Source organism: Falco naumanni, chromosome 4 (genome assembly GCF_017639655.2).
Source record: "Falco naumanni isolate bFalNau1 chromosome 4, bFalNau1.pat, whole genome shotgun sequence".
NCBI classification, from domain to species: domain Eukaryota; kingdom Metazoa; phylum Chordata; class Aves; order Falconiformes; family Falconidae; genus Falco; species Falco naumanni.
Window position 1 is genome coordinate 87,176,271 of NC_054057.1, and position 19,810 is coordinate 87,196,080.

Genomic DNA, 19,810 nt, shown 5'->3' on the forward strand with positions numbered 1-19,810 from the left:
TCGTGGCTTGCCGGGGGTCTGCGGTGGCGTCAGCTGCCCGGCCGAGGGCGAGAAGGGCTGTCGGGGCTTGCCAGGCACCGGCGGCACGCTGGCACGCTTGACGGGGTGGCCGTGCCGGGGCGGGCGCCCCTCCTTGGGTGGTGCAGGGGGACCCTCACCGGCCCCCTCCGCCAGGTACTCTTGGCTCTTGGAGATGGCAGAGGCAGGGGGGGTGCGCGGGCCATCCCCCAGCAGCTCCTGTGAGCTGCTCATCAGCCTGGTGCGTCCACCCAGCCCCGGCGGCGAGCGGTAGCTGGGGGCTGCGGTGTTCACTGCCTTCTCGGGGGGCTCCTCAGGGGCTTCACCGGTCATGGCCACCTGCAGCTCGCTGCTGAGCTCGCTGTCCTGGAAGGTGGTCATCTTGGGCGACTGGCACTCGGGTGGCTCCGGCGGGGGGGACTCTATGGCCAGCACCTCCGGGCATGCCGCTGCCGCTGCCTTCCTCTTCAGCGTGCCTGGCTCGTACTTGCCCAGCTCAGCACGCTGCAGCTCCGCCAGCTTCTTCACCGCCAGCATCAGCTTCTTCTGGTGGCCTAGGGGTGGCACGGGGCATCAGCACTGCTGCCATGGGCCAAGGCCACCACAGCCAGCGCCATGGCACGGAACCTTACCCAGCTTGGTGATGCCGATCTCTTGCAAGTCCTCCCAGGTGATGTCAGTGATGAAGTCGATGTTCTCATAGCCATTCTCCACCAGCACCTTGTAGTACTGGGACAGGCCGATCATGGAGAGCCACAGCGCCAGGTTGGCCTTGGGGGGGGGGGGGGGGGCGGGGAGGGGGCACAGGGCACAGCTCAGCGCCAGCTGGCAGCAGAGTCTGGCCCTGGCACCCCCCAGTATGGCAGCACTCCTGATACGCGGGTGATCCCACCTCACCGGGGGACAGCCCCAAGGGACTCCCCTTGTCCCTGTACTCCCAGGGCCATGCCCAGCCCCGGTCCCATGGGAAGCCCCTTGCTGTATCCAGCTGATGGGGCAGGGGACACAGTGTCATGTCCATGCGGTGACAGCTAGCACCAGCCATGCCATCCCCGAGTTGCTGGGAGGAGACATGCACAGCTCCGGGACCATGGGACGCAGGCATCGTCTGGTGGTGGTGAACCGACTCCCAGCCTCATCCCCCTGTGCAACCCCCTCCCTGGAGGGGACACGGTGGAGGGGACTAGTTGCCACCTGGGACGTGGCTTCACCATCCCTGGCCCCGTGCAGCCCCTACCGGCTTGTACTCCGGCAGCCACTCGGGGATATTGAGGTTGTTGATCTCGGAGGCGATTTTCTTCCTGTGCCCCGGCTTGGTGACACCGATGGCCGTGAGGTCCTGGGGCAGAGAGGCGGGTCAGTGCTGCTCCATACTGGCCGTGCCTCCCTCCCTGCAGCACCGGCCAGCCCCAGCAGCCCCACGGCCTCACCTCTGGCGTCATCCGGCTAATGGTGGTGATGTCGTAGCCAGCATTGATGAAGTTGGGCGCGTAGAGCTGCAACTGGAACTTACAGAGCCACTGGTACACGGCCTCTGAGCTCTGGGCGAGGGGGACAGCATGGCAGGTCCCTGTCCCCAAGGCTGCCAACCATGCCTGTTTCCCCCAGGCTGTCCCCACACCCATCCGGGTGCCTGCAGGAGACCCCAGCGGGGAGCCAGCACCGCAGAGGGGCTGCATGGCCCTGTGGCACCCTGGCACGAGCCTGTGCCCTGGGGGTGTGCAGGGGGCTGGTGCCGTGCAGCTGGGGGGGGGCAGCAGCCGCAGGGATGACTCACAGTGCTGGCTCATGGCACAGCACAGCACCCCACGGGCACCGCACCCAGAGCCATGCCAGCCTCGGTGGTCGCATCACTGGGCTGCCAAAGCACCTGCAGCTGGGGGTGAGGGGGTCCCACGATGTGGCCATGCCTATGGTCCCTCCCCCAGCACTGTGCTCCACCGTGGGGCTCCCCACGCCACCCCAGTGCTTCCCACTCACCTTCCCCTCCGATGGCGGCTCCATTTTCTTCAGCTGGGGCTCGGCCGGGGGCTGGGGGGCGTACGGGGAGCTGGCCACGCTCTGCGACCTCGACGAACCTGCCGGAGAGGCAGCAGTCAGCAGGGCCGGGGCTGCGCACCCCCGGGCTCGACAAGCGAGGTGGGGAGCCGAGCCCTCGCCACGGGTGGGATGCCACAGCCACGGCCCCCAGGTTGGCAGGGCCAGGGCGGGCACGGGGGAGCAACACCCACCCTGGCACAGCAGCCCCGAGCACCCCGGGGTGCCCTGGACACGGGGTCTGCTCCCCTGGAACGGGCAGGGGTAGTGCAGGGCATCACGCCCCCCTGGGGTGCAGCCCCTACCACCGAATCCTGGTGAGGACTGCACCTGCACCGGGCTCTGCAGGGCGCCCGGCCACCAGCACCACGCTGTGCACAGCTCCCGAGTGTCACGGCACCGCTGGGGCAGCCTGTGCTCCTGCCCCTGCCCACCCACCCAGAGCCAGGCGAGCCCCCAGCCCGGCCGGGGTGTGCAGTGCACCCAGTGCGGCCCCAAGCAGAGGGACCCAGCCGGCCCCCTCCTCCAGAGTGGGTTTCCCTGGCTGCCCACCTCCCTCAGGCAGCGGCCAGAGGGTCCCACTGCCCAAAGCCCTCTGGTCCCTACTCCTCTGGCCGTGCCACCAACCCGGGACAAGGCTCATCCCACCACTGTGCCCCACAGCGAGGGGCCTGCCTGGGGAGGGCAAGCTGGCATGAGCTGCCTCATCCCCCAGGACCCCCACACAGGCACCTCCAGCTGGTGCCTTTGGCAGCCCTGGGGGTGATGTAGGCTGCCCAGAAATTTCTGCCTCCCATTTCTGATCAGGGCCAGCAAGAGTAGCCCCCTCCCCTCGCTGCAACTGCATCCTCCATGCATGTGTGCATCCGATGCGTGTGTGTGCATCCCCCGCCGTGTGCATGTGTGTGTGTTGTGCATCCTCCTTGCATGTGCATCCTTCTGGCATCTGCATTCCACTTGCGTGGGCACCCTCCTCACATGTGCATCCCTCTGCCATGTGCATCTCCCTCATGTCTGCATCCCACTTGCATGTACATCTCTCCAACATGTGCTTCCCCCTCCCCTCCCCCCCCGGCAACGTCTGCATTCCCCCTCTATGTGTGCATCCCCCCCGCCCTGTGTGCATATCCCCCCTTGCCTGGGTTTCTATCCCCTCTGCGTGTGCATCTCCACAGCCCGGGCATCCCCCAACACTCATCCCCCACGTGTGCATCCTCCTCGCACGTGCATCTCCCGTCTGCAACCCCCCCCCCCGCCCCCCGCCGACACCAGCCTGTGCCTCCCCCACGGCACGGGCACCCCGCGGCATGGCCATGCTCCCCGCTGCCAGGGCAGCCCCCGCCCGCAGCCCCCTGGATGGCGGTGGCGGAGGGGGGGACCCCAGCTCAGGCTCCGGCGGGGCTGGCGGGGGGCCGGGGAAGGGAAGGGGCCGGGGAGGAGCACTGCCGTCCCCTGCTCACCCACGCCGCCCCCCGCCCCCCGCGGGGCCCCCACTAACCGAGGCAGGAGAAGGCCTGGCAGCAGCCGAAAGGCGACAGAGTCATTTTTTACCCACACGTTTTTCTTCTGGCGACGGGTGCCGTGGCAATAAAAAAAAAAGACAAATCCCTGGATCCACGGCACGCCCGCGGCAGGGCCAGGGCTCCTCCTGCTCCGGCAGCCGGGCGGCCAGCAGCACGCACCTGCAGGGATGTCCTGCGCCTTGGCCGGCCCATCGCCCACGGCAGACTCTTGCGCAGAAGCCTTCTGGGAAAGGACCGTTGCCAGCAGCTGAAAAACACCCCGGGAAGGGGGGAGACGGAGCAGCCAGGAGTGAGGCAGGCGGCGGGGGCCGGCGGGCGCATGCCACGGGTGCTGCGGGTGCTTCGGGTGCTGCGGCGGCCACCCCGCCGCCAGCCTGGGCGCGGGTGGGCAGGGAGGGATGCAGCCGGCTCGGGGAGCTGCACAGATGGCACCTGGCAGGCAGCAGGAGCCGGCGGCACCCCGAATGCAGCCCCACGCGTGCCTGGCACAGGCTGCCGGCGTTGGCTGGGAGGCCCTCCCTGCCCGCACAGCGGAGCCCCCCACGGCCCTCGGCACGCTGCTGGCTCACGGGTGGGCGCACGCCATGCCCAGCCTGCTCCGGCACAACGCGGGCAGGATGCAGGGGAGGGGGGCTCACGGGTGTCTCAGCCCCGGCACCGGGTGCTGCCATGGGCAGTGCCCAGCGCACAGGGCGCAACGGGCAACATGCCGGCACCAGCACGCAGTGCTGCAGGGGCGTGCAGGGGGCTGTGTGCTGGCAGGGGCTCTGTGCAGCGTGGAGCTGCAGTGGGCAGCATGCTGCTGGCAGCCAGCACGGGGGGCACCGTGCGGTGCGGAGGCACCTGCCAGCAGCAGCAGAGGCACAGCACATGCGGGCAGCCCCTGCAGCCCAGTGGGACGTGACACCGGGGTCCAGCCAGCAAAGGACACGATGGTGGCCGCCGTTGGTGACAGTGGTGGCTGGTGGCACGCTGGGTGCCAGTAGGACCTCACAGCACCCAGCTGAGCATCGATCCCAGCGGGGAGCAGGGGCAGCTGCCAAGGCAGTAAACACCTGCCCTGGGGCAAGGGCCAGTGCCAGGACTGGAGCCAAGAGCCGCTGCAGGCTGGCACAGCCACCTCGGGGCTTGCCTTACCTTGACACCTTCAGAGCCAGCGTGCAGGGCGTGCGCCCCGCTGCCCGCGCTCTGCCCGCTCCCCGAGCTGCGGGCAGAGGCCACACTGCCTGTGCTGCCCAGGCTGCTGCGGTCACCACCTGCGCAGAGAGAGGAGATGCTGTCAGGGCACCGAGCCCCACGGCCGGGCCGGGGAACGCTGCAGCGAAGCCATGCCCTGCCAGAGCCACCACCACATCCTGGGACCTGCTCCCCCCAGGGACAGGAGGGTCCCAGCAGCGCGTACCCACCTGCAAAGGGTTTCCGCAGCACCCAGATTTCCTCCGCGGGAGCTGGCGCAGCCGATCCGCCCTGCGATGGTGAGAGGTGGGATGGGCTCATGTCGGCCCCACGGGACCCTTGATGGCAGAGCAGAGAGAGCAGCTGTCAGGCATGCATGGCTCGGGCTCCGGCGGTGTGCACGGGGTGAGGCAACCCGCAGCCCCAGGGCCCTTCGCTGCTGCACGCAGGGAAAACCCCGCAGCAAAGGTGGGGGGTCCTCGGCCATGCCCAGAGATGTCACTGCTGTCCTGGGGGCCTGTCCCCCCAGACTGCTGGCACAGGGTGACAGTGACCAGCCCTGGGACCTCGTCTTGCGGGGCATCCCCTCACTGCCACCGGCTGGGAATCTGTGGAGGGATTCCCAGTGCCCCAGCTCAGCCTAGGCAGGGGACAAGGACAGTGTCACCCCTGTGCAGAGCAGGATGGGGACATGATCCAGTGCAGGGGAGCAAAGGGAACCAGGAAAACTCAAGCAGGGAAGACCAGAGTCCCCATCGCACTGTCCCCTGGCCAAGATGGCACTGCCCATGCCCCTGCGGCTGCCTGCACCCATCTGGGGTAGGATGTGGGGGCTGCGCAGGGCCTGGCACCGGGTGCTGTCCCCCCTGTGCTCCCCAGGGTGCCCCATGGCAGCCGGCAACACATGGGTGACACCGCAGTGGGTGAGAGGATGCGGCGCTGCCAGCGGGCACGGCTCGAGGGTCACCCCCAAAGCACTGCTGCTCCAGCGGCTCCACCGTGCTGCCCACATTTGCCGGGTCCTGCTCGCACCGGGGCTGGCCGGGGGCACCCAGCGCTGAGCCCGGGGTTTAAAATGGCATCAGATGAGATGGACAACGGCCCGGCCCTGCCGCAGTCCTGCTGCCAGCCACCGGGGAGCCCGGCTCAGCCTGGCCCCAGTGCCGGCCACCAGGCACAGGGCACTGCCACCCTGCCACTGCCAGGGCCGACCTCACTCATCAAGCCGCTCACCCCGTTAGCAGCCGGGCTGTAGCAGGGGGCGGTGGATGATACAAGGTGATAAAGTCACCAAAGGAGCGCGAGGGGGAACGAACTGCCACGCCGCAATCCGGCTGGGATGTCCCTGAGCTGCACGTGCCGCGGCCACACCGAGAGGAGCCCGCGCTGCCTGTGCAGGCAAAAGGTTCCGTGCGACCCAGCAGGGAGGGAAAACCTCGGAGAAAAGTTTTGCTCCCCTGTCCCCATCACCAGCACGGCCAGCCTGGTGCTCTCCCATCACAACCTGCCACGCCACCACCACCGGGCACATGCAATAACCCACCCCCCCAGCCCCCAAGCAGCCGGCAGCAGCCCCGGTGGGCATGGCACAGGGTGCACCCCTGCAATCCTCCCACCAAATAGCTGCTCTCCGGGCGCTCCCAACACGGAGCCCTACAGCATCCATCACCTGCCCATGCCGTGGGGACTGGTCCCAGGGTTTAGCTGGGCACCGCCTGCGCTGAGCCAGCCCCGAGAGCATCCCCCAGGAAAGCACGCCCGGTGCCGCGGCCCCAGCCCGGCCAGAGTGGCTCGCTGCGTGCTGCACACCTGGCTGCGGGGGCTGCAGCGGGCAGAGGGTCCCTGAACCTGTGGCTCCTGGCTGGGCACCTCACCACCCTGCCCTGCCCCCGGCACCGAGCCTGGGGAGTGCTTTTGGGGGTCCCCATGCACCCAGAGAGGGTGGGCAGGAGAGCAGGGGCTGTGGACAGAGCTTGGACAGCCGGGCACAGCGCTGCCCCCAGCCCTGCCCCACGGGCAGGGACACCAGGGTGATGAGGGGTGGGATGTTGTGGCAGCGGAGCCGTGGGCTGCGGATGCTGCACAGCGCTGGAGAGGGCGTGCAGGGGAGGGGGCCGATGGCATGCATGTGTGCACGCACCCACACGCACACGCCTGCCTGCATGCACACACACATGCACACACCTGCATGCACACACACATGTCCACACGCACACGCACTTGCACACGCCTGCACGCACCCGCGTGCAAACACACCACAGCAAGAGGGAGAGAGGCCGAGCAGAAAGAAAAGACTCGATAGACACTTCAAAGGAAAAGAAAGAAATCCATCGAGAGCACGAAGCGAGCGGTGAACTACCTTGTCCGTAACGCGGCTCGTCGGCACTGCTAGGGGAGAGCCTGTGATAGCCAAAGGAACTGAAAAGAGTCTGATGGGAATGTGGTGGTGGAGGTGGAGGTGGAGGCAGGGAATGGAACGGATGGGACGAGGCGTCACCGTTTAGCACAGCAGCCCCGTAAGCCGGGAGCGGGATCTTTTGGTACTGTTGGGGGATTGTTACAGTCTCCCATGAACCTGATAATAAAACATAACAAGAGACAAAATGAAAAGAATCAAAATAATAGAGACACGCTTAGCACCGCCAAAAAAAAAAAAAAAAAAAAAAAAAAAAGAGGGGGAAAAAAAATAAATGAAAAAAAAAGCAGCAAATGAAAAAAGCAACCAAAGGAACGTGGAGAAGCCAGAACTGAGACCCAGCCACTGCGCAGCCGAGCCGAGGAGCAGCAGCAGGAGCTCAGCGCATGGCCCAGCCTGGTGGCAGGGCACAGCCCACGGGCACATCCCGCAGACCCCCATGGCTCCCCAGCGGGGCACGGGCACCAGAGCAGCCCCATGCCCGAGCCAGCGGCAGCTTATGGGGCTCCCGCAGCTGCGGGGCTCCCACAGCCGGGCTGCTGGGGGTCCTGCTCCTCGCGACGGCATCCCCGGAGCAGAGGGGCTGCAGGCACAGCTGGGCTGGGGGCTGCAGTGCCAGCACCCCATGCCTGGCCATCCAAGCCCAGGTGCAGCCACCGCCTGCGCCCCACGCTGCTGGCCCGCTGCACAGACCCAGGGCTGCAGGTGGTGGGGTGGCTACGACCCCCCCCAGCACTGCTGCGGAGCCAGCTGCATCCCAGGAGCCACGGAGCTCATCCTGCGGTACCGGCACGGGACCCATGGCCGGAGGGAGCCTCTACCCCTGCCTGTCCAGCAGCTCCGCAGCCTGTGTGGCAGTGCCCGGCAGCCGGCAGGCACTCCTGCCGCTGCTCCCTTGGGATCTTCATCAAATGCTGCTGTTCCCTGCCCGTGCCCCACTGATGTGGCTGCCCCCGAGATCCTGTGGGGCTGGGAGGGGAGCGAGATGGTCAGTGTGGGGCCCTTCAATGCTGCCCGCAGAAGCATCAGCCCCATTGTGCCGCTCCTGGCAGCGGGCACAGCACGGGCCATCCCAGGGGACCACGCACACCAGCAGGAGCCTACAGGGATGGGGACGGGGACAGGGACAGGCAGCCGCAGGGCAGGGGAGCAGGATCTGATCCCTGACCAGGGAGAGGATCCCTGTGGGGCAGCGCCGGGTCCCTGGCACCGATGCCCAGCCCTGCTGCTCAGACCCCAAGCACCAGGTCCCGTGGTTCCACCACTGCACCATCTCCTCGGGACCACAGTGACGCCTCCGGCTCTCCCCATGCACCAACCTCCTGCCACCACCACCAATGCCCCCACCAGCCCAAAGCCAGCCTGGCCTTGGGGCTGCCCCGCAGGAACCCTTGGGCTGCCGACACCAACCCCCACCTGCACCAGGTGGGCACCGACCCCACACGCCTGATGGGGACACCAGCCCCACATGCACAACGGGGACACTGACCGCACACACCTGATGGGGACACCAGCCCCACATGCACAATGGGGACACCAACCCCACAAGCCTGATGGGGACACCAGCCCCATGCACATCATGGGGCACTAACCCCACATGCACAACAGGGACACCAGCCCCACACACTTGAAGGCACTGACCCCACATGCATGACAGGGGCATCACCCCAGCTTGGCTTCACCAGCTGCACCCCCAACACCCCCGTCACCGCCAGACCGAAATAGGGTTCCCTGGGGCTGCGTGTTGGGGAGCAGCCCCGTGGGGGGAGGTGGGGGGGGGGTCGCGGATTATTTGCCTGTTCGTTTGCTTATGGCCTCGACGAGGCTGGAGGGGAAGTAGCCCACACGGTCGTTGCCGGTCCGGTTGTCGTGAATGCAGCCCTTCCAGCGCCCGTCCGCGTGCTGCTCCAGCACCTGCGGGCAGGGGCCGGGTCAGGGGCCGGTGCCACCAGCGGGGTTTCCCCGGCCCCCCCCAGCCGCACTCACGGTGATGACGTCCCCGGCTTTCACGTTGAGGCTGGTCAGGTCGTAGTTGTTGCAATAGTCCTTGATGGCCCGGACCTGCAGCGCGGCGGAGGCGTCTGTGGGGACAGAGCGGTAGCGTCACTGGCCGCCCACCCTGCAAGGACTGTCAACCCCCCCGGCCCCCCCCCGGCCCCCCTACCCCGCAACATCTGCTTGATCTCCTTGCTGGCCTGGCTGGTGGTGAACTGGTTGACGATGTCCAGAGCGGTCTGGTTGTAGGTGTTCCTGACGTGGGCGTTGATCCCGCTCTGCAACGGCACGGAGCGGGCTTGGGAGGAGGCTGCCCCCTGCCACCCTCCAGGACCCCCCCGGCCCACCCCAGGACCAGCAGCTGGAGGGCACAGCTCACTGCCTTGCTGTGTCCCCGGCTGGGACCCTCACCCCCATGCCCTGGGAGAGCTGCACACGCTGTTCTGCAACCCTCAGCCGCAGGGTCACTCCCCTCCCGCAGCCTCTCCCTAGGTGGGGGTGCCTGGGGGGCCCTTACATCCAGCAGCAGCCGCACCACGTCTGTCTTGCCGCAGAGGGCCGCCTCGTGCAGCGCCGTGCCCGCCTTGGTTTGCCGGTTGATGTCGATGCCAGCCTGCAGCAGCAGCCTGCAGGCAGACGGCGGAGTCAGCAATGGGGGGGGGGGGGGGTGCGGACACCCACCGGCGCTGCCCTCCCCACCCGTGGCACCCACCGGATGATGTCAATGTGGCCGTTCTTGGCGGCGAGGTGCAGGGGGCTGGTGCCATTGGGGTCGGTGGCATCCCCCGGCTTGGGCTCCAGCAGCGCAGCACACATGTTGCTGTTCAGGAGCAGTTGGACCACCTGGCTCAGCAAACACAGACGGAGCAGGGCTGCAAGGGCGGCTCAGCCGCCTGCCGGGGCTGTGGCCACCCCAGCCCCCCACCTCCCCTCCCTGGTCTTCCCCCTCCTCCAGCAGCCAGAGACCCCCTGCAGCGGTGGCACCGCAGGTCCCCACCACGAGCCATCCCAGGGGCTGCCCTGTGCCCCCAGGCTGCTCCAGCACCCCAGGGACCTCGCTATGCCCCCATCCCCTCCCGCTCTTCCTCTCGGGGGTCCCGACCCTGTGAGGACTTACCCCGACCCGGCCAAACTCGCATGCCAGGTCCAGGGGCGTCTTCCCCGAATTGTCCATGATGCAGGGGTTGGACTGGTGCTGCAGGAGCATCTCCGACTGCGGAGGAGTGAGATCCCAGCTCAGCGAGGGCAGCGAGGGCAGCACAGCCCCCCAGCCACCACCGCCGGCCCCACCGTACCACGTCATAGTGCCCGTGCTGTGCTGCCAGGTGCAGGGGGATCTGGCCCTCATCCGACGGGATATTTACAGAGGAACCCGCTTTCAGCACCATTTTCATGGGCTCCTTCTTGCCTTGCCAAGCCGCGTAGTGCAGGGGCCTCATGCCTGCGGGCGTGCAGGACAGGCACCTGTCAGCCCCTCGGGCACGCCAACGCACCAGAGGGGCATGGGGCAGGGGGCCACGGCCAGGGCCCAGGGACTCGCCTTTGTTGTCCTTGATGTCCACCGCAGCCTGCGCCTCCAGCAGCAGCGAGATAAGCTCCGTGTTGCCATTGAGCGCCGCATGGTGCAGAGCTGAGAACCTGGGGACCGGCCACGGTGTCAGGGGTCATCCCTGTCCCTCCGTAGCCTTGGCAGCATGGCCTCAAGCCTGCAGCCACCACAGCACCCCAGGGCACTCACTCTGCCTCCCACATGCACGTGTCCCTAAGCTCCCCAGGCCACCCCACCTCTACATCCCTCCATGGGCATCCAGAGAAAGAGCTGCCGCAGGGACCAGCTGTGGCCGAGGCATGAGCCGGCCGTGTCCCGGCATACAACAAGGGCCAGAGGGTGGGATGTGCCAGGGCAGATGTGGGTTTGCTCTCCAGCTCATCACTTTATTTAGTTTACCCTGGGATGCTGCAGCCACAGGACAGACCCCCCCAGCCCACGTGGTGGGGCACAGGGCTGGGGATGCCGCCGAGCTGGGAGCAGCAGCTGGTGGGTCGGATCAGGGGATGCTGGAGTGAGACGGATGCAGATGAAATGCTCCCTGGGGACGCTGAGACCCGATGGGGCTGGAGGTGATGGGCAAGACAAGCATGGGGCGGGGGTCCCACCCAGGGGACTGCTGACCCACTTCCTCCAGCCTGGCCCTAGCAGCATGACCACGGGCACCATCGCAGGGCAGGGGGCCCAGGCTGCCAGATGGCAGCGGTGCCCCTGTCTGCTGCTGGGTCTTGCCATAGGGTGGGGAAAGCCCCCAGCCCTGCACCCCGCTCTGCTTTCGCAGCACCCGGCATCGGCTGAGCCAGGAGGCTCACTGCTGGGAAGCAGGCCAGGAGCTGACCTACTTGCTGCTGCCGCCGGCAGCATCCTCCACGCGGCTGCGCTGGTGCCCGCCACCCCGCTGCTCCGGGTCCTGGGCACACACAGCATCCCCGTCCCATCCCCAGGGACACCCCAGTGTCACCGAAGCACAGGAACAGGCTGCGGACCCCAGCGGGACCTGCCAGCCCCCACAGCTGCCCAGTGCCCGAGAGGCAGACAGTAGGGCAGCGATCCCATCTGCCCCCCATCACCAAGACCCCCAGCTGAGGCAGGAGGACGCATCCCCACCCGGGACCACACTCCAGCCACCACGTTCCCCACGGAGCTGCCGAGTGCGATCCCCCGGCAGGGAGCAGCGATGTGAGCAGACAGCTCGCGCAGGAGGCCGATCCCCAACGTCTGCCCGGGAAATGTCAACATTTTCCGCTCCAGCGCCCTGCTCAAATCTGCTCAAGATGGTGCAAATCGCAGTCCTCCCCGGGGCTGCCTCGAAGCCTTCCCCCTGGCATGGCCCCCTCGGCCATGCGCTGGGCAGGGCATCGTCCCCCGGGCAAGCGCGGGGATACACCAGCACGGTGCACACCTACGGTGCCCACCAGCCCAGGAATCAGCGAGCACAGCAGAGATGGGGAAACTGAGGCACAGCCCCACAGCTGGCCAAGCTGGCACAGCACACCAGTGGCACAGCAGAGCACACATGGGCTGCAGCCTGGCTCTGACCCACGTTCTCCCAAAGTAGATCCTTTCCAGGAGCAGCGCTGGAGGCTGCTCCCCAGTTGCAGGGCTGCTCTTGCACCCCCAAGCCAGCCAGCAGCCACAGGCAGTTGCAGGCAGGATTATGAGCAGGGGCCCTGCCTGCAGCTCCCAACTGCCACCCCAGCCCTGCTGCCACGCACAGCCCTCCACAACCTCTCCGGCAGCCACTGCACGAGGTGGTCTGTGGGGTGATGCACCCCCTCACCCTGCCCACACTGTGCCCTCCAGCCTCTGCCCCACGCAGGCAGCACCACGCGGCCGCCCCACCGCTGGCTGGCATGCGCGCTCCCACCGCCATGCACGCTGGCTCGCACAGCCACGCTTGCATGCACACGCACACTCAGCTGCACAGCCACACGCTTGCATGCACCCATGCACACACACACACACGTGCACACACATAGGCTGGCAGAGCCAATGCACCGGCAGGTACCAGGGGATGACCACTGCCGCCGCCCCGGTGCCAGGGCCCTGCTCAGGGTGACGATGAGGAGGGACAGAGGCCGCTGCGGCTGTGTGTCACCAGGGCATGCCCTCCCATTACTGACCCTATCTGGCCCCACCGCTCACTGCCATTTCCACAGCCACAACAGAGCTGTCCCCGGGGACCCAAGTGGCATCACCCTGGCCCGCATCCTGCTGCCCCACTCCATGGGGGGACCACGGGGCAGGGGGAGCCGGGGGCCGGGAGCGGCTGCTGGCCAGCTCTGCAAGCAGTGCTCCCCACTACCACCGCTGCCCCCTCTCCACGGCGCTCCGGCTGCCACCCTGCACCACCAGCTTCATGAGTGTGAATTAGCAGGCGCAGAGCCCCCTCCCCTGCTACCCCCCACCTGATGCCAGCTGCAAAGCAGCCCAGCGGGGTCACAGCTCACCTGCCCAGTGCCCTGCAGAGCTGCTCCCTGCACAGCACCCACAGAGCCCCGAGCCTGCAGCAGAGCTGGGGAAGGGCCAGCCAGGCACCCCCAGGGCACAGCTCTCCCTCTGCCTTTCAGCCCTCACCTCCTGCCTCCCCTGACGCCCACAGCTGCTACACGCCAGCCCACTGGCTCAAGGGTGCAGGCAAGGCTCAGCCACGCTGGCTAACAGGAATGAGAGCCCTCGTCCATTTGGACCCCAACATCTGGACTTCATCGCTCCAGAGAGCCCAACATGCCCACACAGACATGAGAGTCCTGCCCACTGTGATGCATGCATCCCCCAGCACGCACAACCCTGCCCACAGCACCCCATGGCACACACACCCTTTTTTTCTGTACCGCACGGCATGTGCACCCTTGCCCACGCACCCCACTGCATGCATGCCCGGGCACGGGGCTCCCACTCACCCGTCGGTGTCTTGGAAGTTGACGTTGACTTTCTTTGCTGATCCGAGGAGCTCTAGGAGGGAGGGAAGGGGACAGCATGTTAGAGCAGCATGGGAGGCCGCTGGGGCAGGGACCCAGGGTGCCCTGGAGAGGTGACGCGGCTGCAGCTCCAGGTTTCCCTCCCCACCAAGGTTTCGGCTCCCTGCAGCTCTGCAGCCTGGGCTGGGGCGCAGCATGGTGCTGTGCAGGGCTGCCCGAGCCTGCAGGCAGCTGCAGGCCGGAGGGCTCGGGGTGGAGGGGTCCCCGCTGGCGGCAGCAGGGTCCGAGGGACTCTCCCGGCACCAGGGTCTCTGTTTGCCTGGGCTGCGGGGGGTTTGCCTGGGGTTCCCTCCCTGGCTCCTTCGACTCACTGGGGCTCTGGCATGGCCCCAGTGCCGCACCGAGCCACCGGGCCAGGCTGCTTTGGCAGAGCAGGGAGCTCGGCACGCTCCCCTGTGCCCCAGCGTGCCCCCTGCCCCTGCAGCCCCCCCAGCACCGCCCCACTCTCACCCCAGGCTTGCCTGCATGGGAAAATAAACCACCCACCTCGGGGCAATCCAATTAGCACCACGAGGAAGGATAGAGCCAGATTTACATAAGATTTAACCGAAAAATGCCAGTTAGGCTTTCCAGTGAGCCTGCTCTTCCTTGCAGCCCCCAGCGGGGAGCCGCAGCAGGAGGAGGAGGAGGAGGAAGGGGAGGGTGGCTGCAGCATGGCAGAGCCCCGGGGTGAGGAACCACGGAGCAGCCCCCGTGGCCACCACAGCGAGCCGGCATCGGCACTGCCCTGAGCTTGTAATTCTAAGGCTGCCCGGCCCGGCAGGGAGAAGGGGTGGCCGTCCCCTCCCCGGCAGCTCAGCAGGAAGCGTGCGGGGGACAAGTGCCAGCGACAAGCACTCGCTGGGAGAAGCCGGCTGGAAGGGGTGACTTCAGGCAGGGAAAGGAGATGCAGGGCCAGAGGGACGCTCCCGGTGCACCATGACCATGGCCTTGCTCGCTCCCCCTGTACTGCGTCTCCTTGTCAGCATCCCACTGTGGTATTCAATTATTTGGCACAAAGGGCTGTGTCAGCAAATGGAGCACGGGGGCCACCGGCAGCAGGGAAGGCGGCTGTGCCCGGCCCTGACCCACAAGCCTGGGGAGCGGTGCCAGGCTGAGCCAATGCTGCCTGGGCCACACGTGGTGGATGGTTCCAGGGGCAGCCGCGGCAGTGGCAGGGGTTTCTCCCTGCCCATGCAGAGACTCCCAAGCTCTGGCACCCAGTGCCGGCTCCCTCCCGCGCTCCATCGGCCACTCGACAGTCGGAGCTGCAGGACATTTGCTAACGATGACACAGACTGGTGCTGATGGGCAAGAGCTACAGAGCATGGCTTCGGAACAGCCACAACAATCAGTCTCCATCCACCACCTCCCCAGCACCGCACGTGGTGCCACAGGGTGGCTGTGGGATGACAGTGCGGGAAGGGACAGGGGCGCCGTGAGGTCCCCAAGGTGTGAGGAGGAACGGGGGTACCACAAGGTCCCCTGGGTGCACAGAGGGATGGGGCGTCATGGGGTCCCCAAGGTGTGGGGAGGAACAGGGGCACCACAGGGTCCCTGTGTGCAGAGAGGGACCAGGCACTGTGGGGTCCCCAGGGCATGCAGAGGGATAGGGTCACCATGGGATCCCCAGGGCATGCAGAGGGACAGGGTCATTGTGGGGTACCCGCAGGGAGCCCCACTCACCCTCCTTCCAGCAAACCAAGTGCCACCAGCCCAAGCCCCACGCGATGACGCAGCCTCCCTTGCCCCGGCAGCCCACAGTTCAATTAACACACGAACAGACCACCCCAGCAACAAATCCCCATCGGGGTGGCCAGGCCCAGGGAACAGCCCCCACATCCCATTCCTGCTGCAGCATCCCTGTGCTCGGAAGGACTGGACGCTGCCGGCGGGCACAGCCCCCCGGCACCGGGACCGACCGCAGCGGACGGGGCCGAGTGGGTCCCCGCCAGCCCCGAGCTGCCGCCAGGCTCCCCAACAAAGGTGCCATTCAGTGCCGGTGGAGAGGAGCCCAGGACCGCTTCCGCTGCTGCCCCGCGCCAAAAAGCAGCTCCCAGGAGAAGGGGGCCGAGCCACCCCCCAGGGATGCAAATAGCCAGTGGACAAAAGGAGCCGGCGGGCGCAGGAGCGGCACCGTGCCCGGCACTGGCTCCAATCTCCGGCCCCGAGAGGGGCCCCTCTCCGGCTAACCGGTCCTTGCAGACGGACGGACGGATGTCAGCAGGTCTGCGGTGCCTGGCCTTTCCCACGGGTTGCTCCCAGCGAGGGGCTGGGATGGAGCAATGCCTGGGGATCGGCGTTGCGGGGTGCAGCGGTGACGTCGTTGGCATCACTGCTAACGCCCCGCGACACCGACCCCCAGGTGTGTGCCGGCAGCCCCCAGCACTGGCCAAACCAGCATCAGCCGAACACACCGTAGCAGTGAATCTCTCCTCCCTGCACCTGCAGGAGAGGCTGTGGCTGCCAAAATCTGTTTAGCACTTCCATCAACGCCCGTGCCAAGTGCTTAGTCAGTGACTTCCAGCCACGCAGCGGTTTGACTTTCATTAAAGCTCTGGCAGCGGCCGCCAGCCTACCAGTGCCCCGTGCTGGGCTGCGGTGAGCTCAGGCCCCGGCGTGACTTCAAGTGCTGCCGGGAAAAGGTCTCTGGGTGCAGCATGGGTCTGTTGGGTCCCCTGGGGAGCAGCCAGGTGGTCTCATGTCCTCCTTTGGTGCAGCACCCCAGGTGCTGCCAGCTGCCTGGCAGCATGGTGAGGTGTGGATGGTGGTACTGATGATGGTGCAGCGGCTGGCATCCCCGCAGGGCCAGCCCAAGGTCCCAGACGGTGGGAGCTGGCATGGTACCAGTGGAGAATCAACCCTGTGTCTGCACCAGCACCAGGGCCCTTGAGGGACAGTAGCTTTGCAGGGCAGGGAAAGCAGCGGTTGCCACATCAGCCAGCACCACCAAAGCTCCTGAGGGGCTGCGAGCAAAACCCTTACCTCATGGTCCCACCGCCCAGGAATTAAGCCCCTCCTGTAACGAAGGAGCGCACTTGTACAGCACAGCATTGGAAGCCTGGCAAAAAGGGCGCAGCACTGCAGCCAGAGCATGGAGCCCAACCAGGCTCTTGGCAAGCCCTGCTGCAGCTGGGTGCTCCCAGTTCCCTGGGCAGGGGGAGCAGGACGGGCACCCCAACATGCTGCCAGACCCACAGCCCAGGGCCACATCAGCCCCACTGCAGGATCTGCAGCTTGTCTGGGGGCACCGAGACATGGGAGAGCTTGTTAACATCTGGGAAGCACAAGGAAAACTGCTCCGCTAACAAGGGAGAGGGAAAGGACCTGAGAGCGCTGCCAATTAAAAATACCAGCCACAAAAGGAGACAGGCACGGCGGGGAGGAGAACAGGGCTCCTGCACAGCCACGCTGCCAGCAGGCACCGAGCATGTCCCTGGCCATCCTCCCTGCTGGGATCGCTGGCAGGGTGACAGAGATCACCGAGCACCCGCGAGCACCCATGGGCGCCGTCCTGCCCTGTCCGTTCAGAGGTGGATGCTGGAGCCATCAGGCAGATGTTGCAGCACAGAGGGACAATGGCAACCCCAGCACTGGGGTCCTTGCTCAGATCGTCTGAGCCCCACACTGGTGACACCCCAGTGTCCCCTCTTTGCTCCCCAGGGGCTGCTCAGGTAATGGTCATGCCACGCGGGAGCACAGGGCTCCCCTTGCATCGCAGCCCCATGGCACAGCCGCCCCCCCCCCACCACCACCTCTCAGCTCTTGGGGCGCCCTGCACCCTGTGAGCATCCTGAGAGGCCTGATGGTGCTGAGTAGGGTCAGGCAGGCCCCAGGCCAGGGGAACGCTGCGCTGCCTCCAGCAAGCTCTGGCACCACTGGGTCCGGCTCCAGCCCACGGCTCCTGCCGCTGCCGTCTGCCATAGACACCGACTACAAACAGCGTCTGCTGCGAGTAAACACCGCCGCGGGGAGCTCAGCCCAGCCGCTACTCCCAGAAATGCCTTTACTTAAAGACAAGAATCACGGTAGCTAAATGCACGCTTGAATTCCGCCTGGCGCTCTGCATGCAGCGAGCTCCTCGCCGGCACCGGCCTCCCCTGGCACGTGCCGGCCTGTGCCTGCCGCCCCGCCGCAGCGACAGCCCCGGGCGGGCACCGCGATGGCAGGTGACGCACGCATCGGCTGCACGTGCAGGGCTGGGCGGGTACCAGGGAGCTGCCCTGTCCGACCCCAGGGTCTGGCTGTGCATCACCCTGACCCCCTGCAACCACAGCTCTGGGCACACCAGCGCACACCTTGGGGAGACCTCTGTGCCCAACAGCTGCTCTGGGCACCCTGGTGCATGCCATGGGGACACCCTTGTGCCCAACCGCTGCTCCAGGAACCCTGGTGCACGCCACGGGGAGACCCTCATGACTAAGCACTGCTTTGGGCACCCTGGTGCATGCCACAGGGAGACCCTCCATGCCCAACTGCTGCTTCCAGGCACCCTGGTGCGTGCCACAGGAAGACCCTCATGGCCAACCACTGCTCTAAGCACCCTGGTACACGCCATGGGGAGACCCTCATGGCCAACCGCTGCTCCAGGCACTCTGGTGCACACCACAGGGAGACCCCATGCCCAGCCACAGCTCTGGGCACCCTGGCACATGCCACAGGGAGACCTCCATGCCCAGCTGCTCCAGCCCTGTCCCTGCACACGTCTGAGGCGACGGCCACACATGGAGGGACTGCTCAGTTGCTCTCCCTTCCCAGCAGCGGGGCCACACAGCACCTATTGGCGTGCTCATGCACCAGCCCCCTGCATCTGCAGCCAGTACAGCGCCAGCAGTGATCGATGCCCGGCTGGGGCGCAGGGGCTCCCGGCCAAGCCCCCGCTGACAAAGCACATCCTCGCCCAGCTCCCCCCAGCAGTGCTGCGCCAGCTCACTGGGAGCCGGCGGCTGCTCCGAGCAGATGGCTCCAGCCTCCGCTAAATCAACATCTACTTAATGAGGGGAAAGCCGTCACTGCCCCCTCCCAGCTTGGCAGCAATGGCAAATGAGCCAGGGCAACCCCTCAAATCCTCCTCCCCATCCCCTCCATCACCCCACTATAGTGGTCTCCCTCTCCTCTGGCCCCACCATCCCTGCCACCTCCCCCCTCCCCAGCCCATGTGGCCAGCAGGACCTCACGTGTCCCCTTGCACACACAACAGGGACCCCCAGGACCCCACAAGCAGGATGACACCAAGTATCCACAGGGAAGATATTCAAGGCAAAGCCAAGCTCCTGTTTAGGAGGAGGGGGGAGGACCCTGCAGCAGCATTGCTGTGAGCTGCCGGATAAAGGAAGCATCCAAAATAGCTGCTCTTAATTATATCCTTGCTGACGAGCGCCACGCAAACAACAGGCGCTGCAAGCACTCGCTGCACGAGGAGCCCTGGCACAAGTGGTCTTATTCCTCACAGCAAGGAGGGGGTCCCTGCTGTGGGGTCCCCATGGGGGTGTGTGCACGGGCAGAGTGTGTGGCCACACACAGCCCCACAGAGGTGGCTGGAACAGCCCCAGCTGGGTCCGATGGAGATGGGGATGCGGGGAGCCAGTCCTCACCACTGTCAGACAGCAAAAAGCTTGTACTCCTGCAGCCAAGGTCGTGCCAAGCACCGAGGCCGAAGCGATGTTCAGATGCTAATGAAGCTGTTATCATCTTCTGATCGATTTTGACTGTATAAATAATGCACCGGGAAGCTCGAAGGCTGTTGGCTGCATGGGAAGGGATTGCCTGGGGCAAGGAGGTGGCAGAGATGGGATGGACCCATTGAGACCAGAACCCACCACAGCTGGACAGCCTGGTGCCCACCACAACTGGATAACAACTGCTCATCACAGCTGGACACCCCAGTGCCCACCACAGCTGGATAGCAACTGCCCATCACAGCTGGACACCCCAATGCCCACCACAGCTGGATAACAACTGCTCACCACAGCTGGACACCCCAGGGCCCATCATAGCTGGACACCCACAGCTGGGTGCCCCAGTGCCCATCACAAGCCATTCCCAAAATCCCAAGGCACTTTTGGGGGATGCTGGCCCTGTGCCCAGCACACTTGCTGGCAGTCCGGAACACCCAGCCCTTGCACAGAACCTTCCC

The 19,810-nt window shown here is 66.3% G+C and overlaps 1 protein-coding gene across 1 annotated transcript in view; it reads right to left on the minus strand.

Annotated features, from left to right (window-relative positions):
- CASKIN1 (CASK interacting protein 1) overlaps positions 1-19,810 on the minus strand; it is a 32,072-nt gene that overhangs the window by 2,797 nt on the left and 9,465 nt on the right. The window contains 18 exon segments of the mRNA XM_040590950.1: positions 1-572; positions 651-789; positions 1,256-1,357; positions 1,449-1,559; positions 1,999-2,096; positions 3,738-3,825; positions 4,716-4,834; positions 4,985-5,092; positions 7,114-7,329; positions 8,967-9,084; positions 9,157-9,251; positions 9,335-9,443; positions 9,683-9,791; positions 9,878-10,008; positions 10,283-10,378; positions 10,461-10,606; positions 10,706-10,803; positions 13,618-13,669. Coding sequence (XP_040446884.1) covers positions 1-572; positions 651-789; positions 1,256-1,357; positions 1,449-1,559; positions 1,999-2,096; positions 3,738-3,825; positions 4,716-4,834; positions 4,985-5,092; positions 7,114-7,329; positions 8,967-9,084; positions 9,157-9,251; positions 9,335-9,443; positions 9,683-9,791; positions 9,878-10,008; positions 10,283-10,378; positions 10,461-10,606; positions 10,706-10,803; positions 13,618-13,669 — 2,507 coding nt within the window.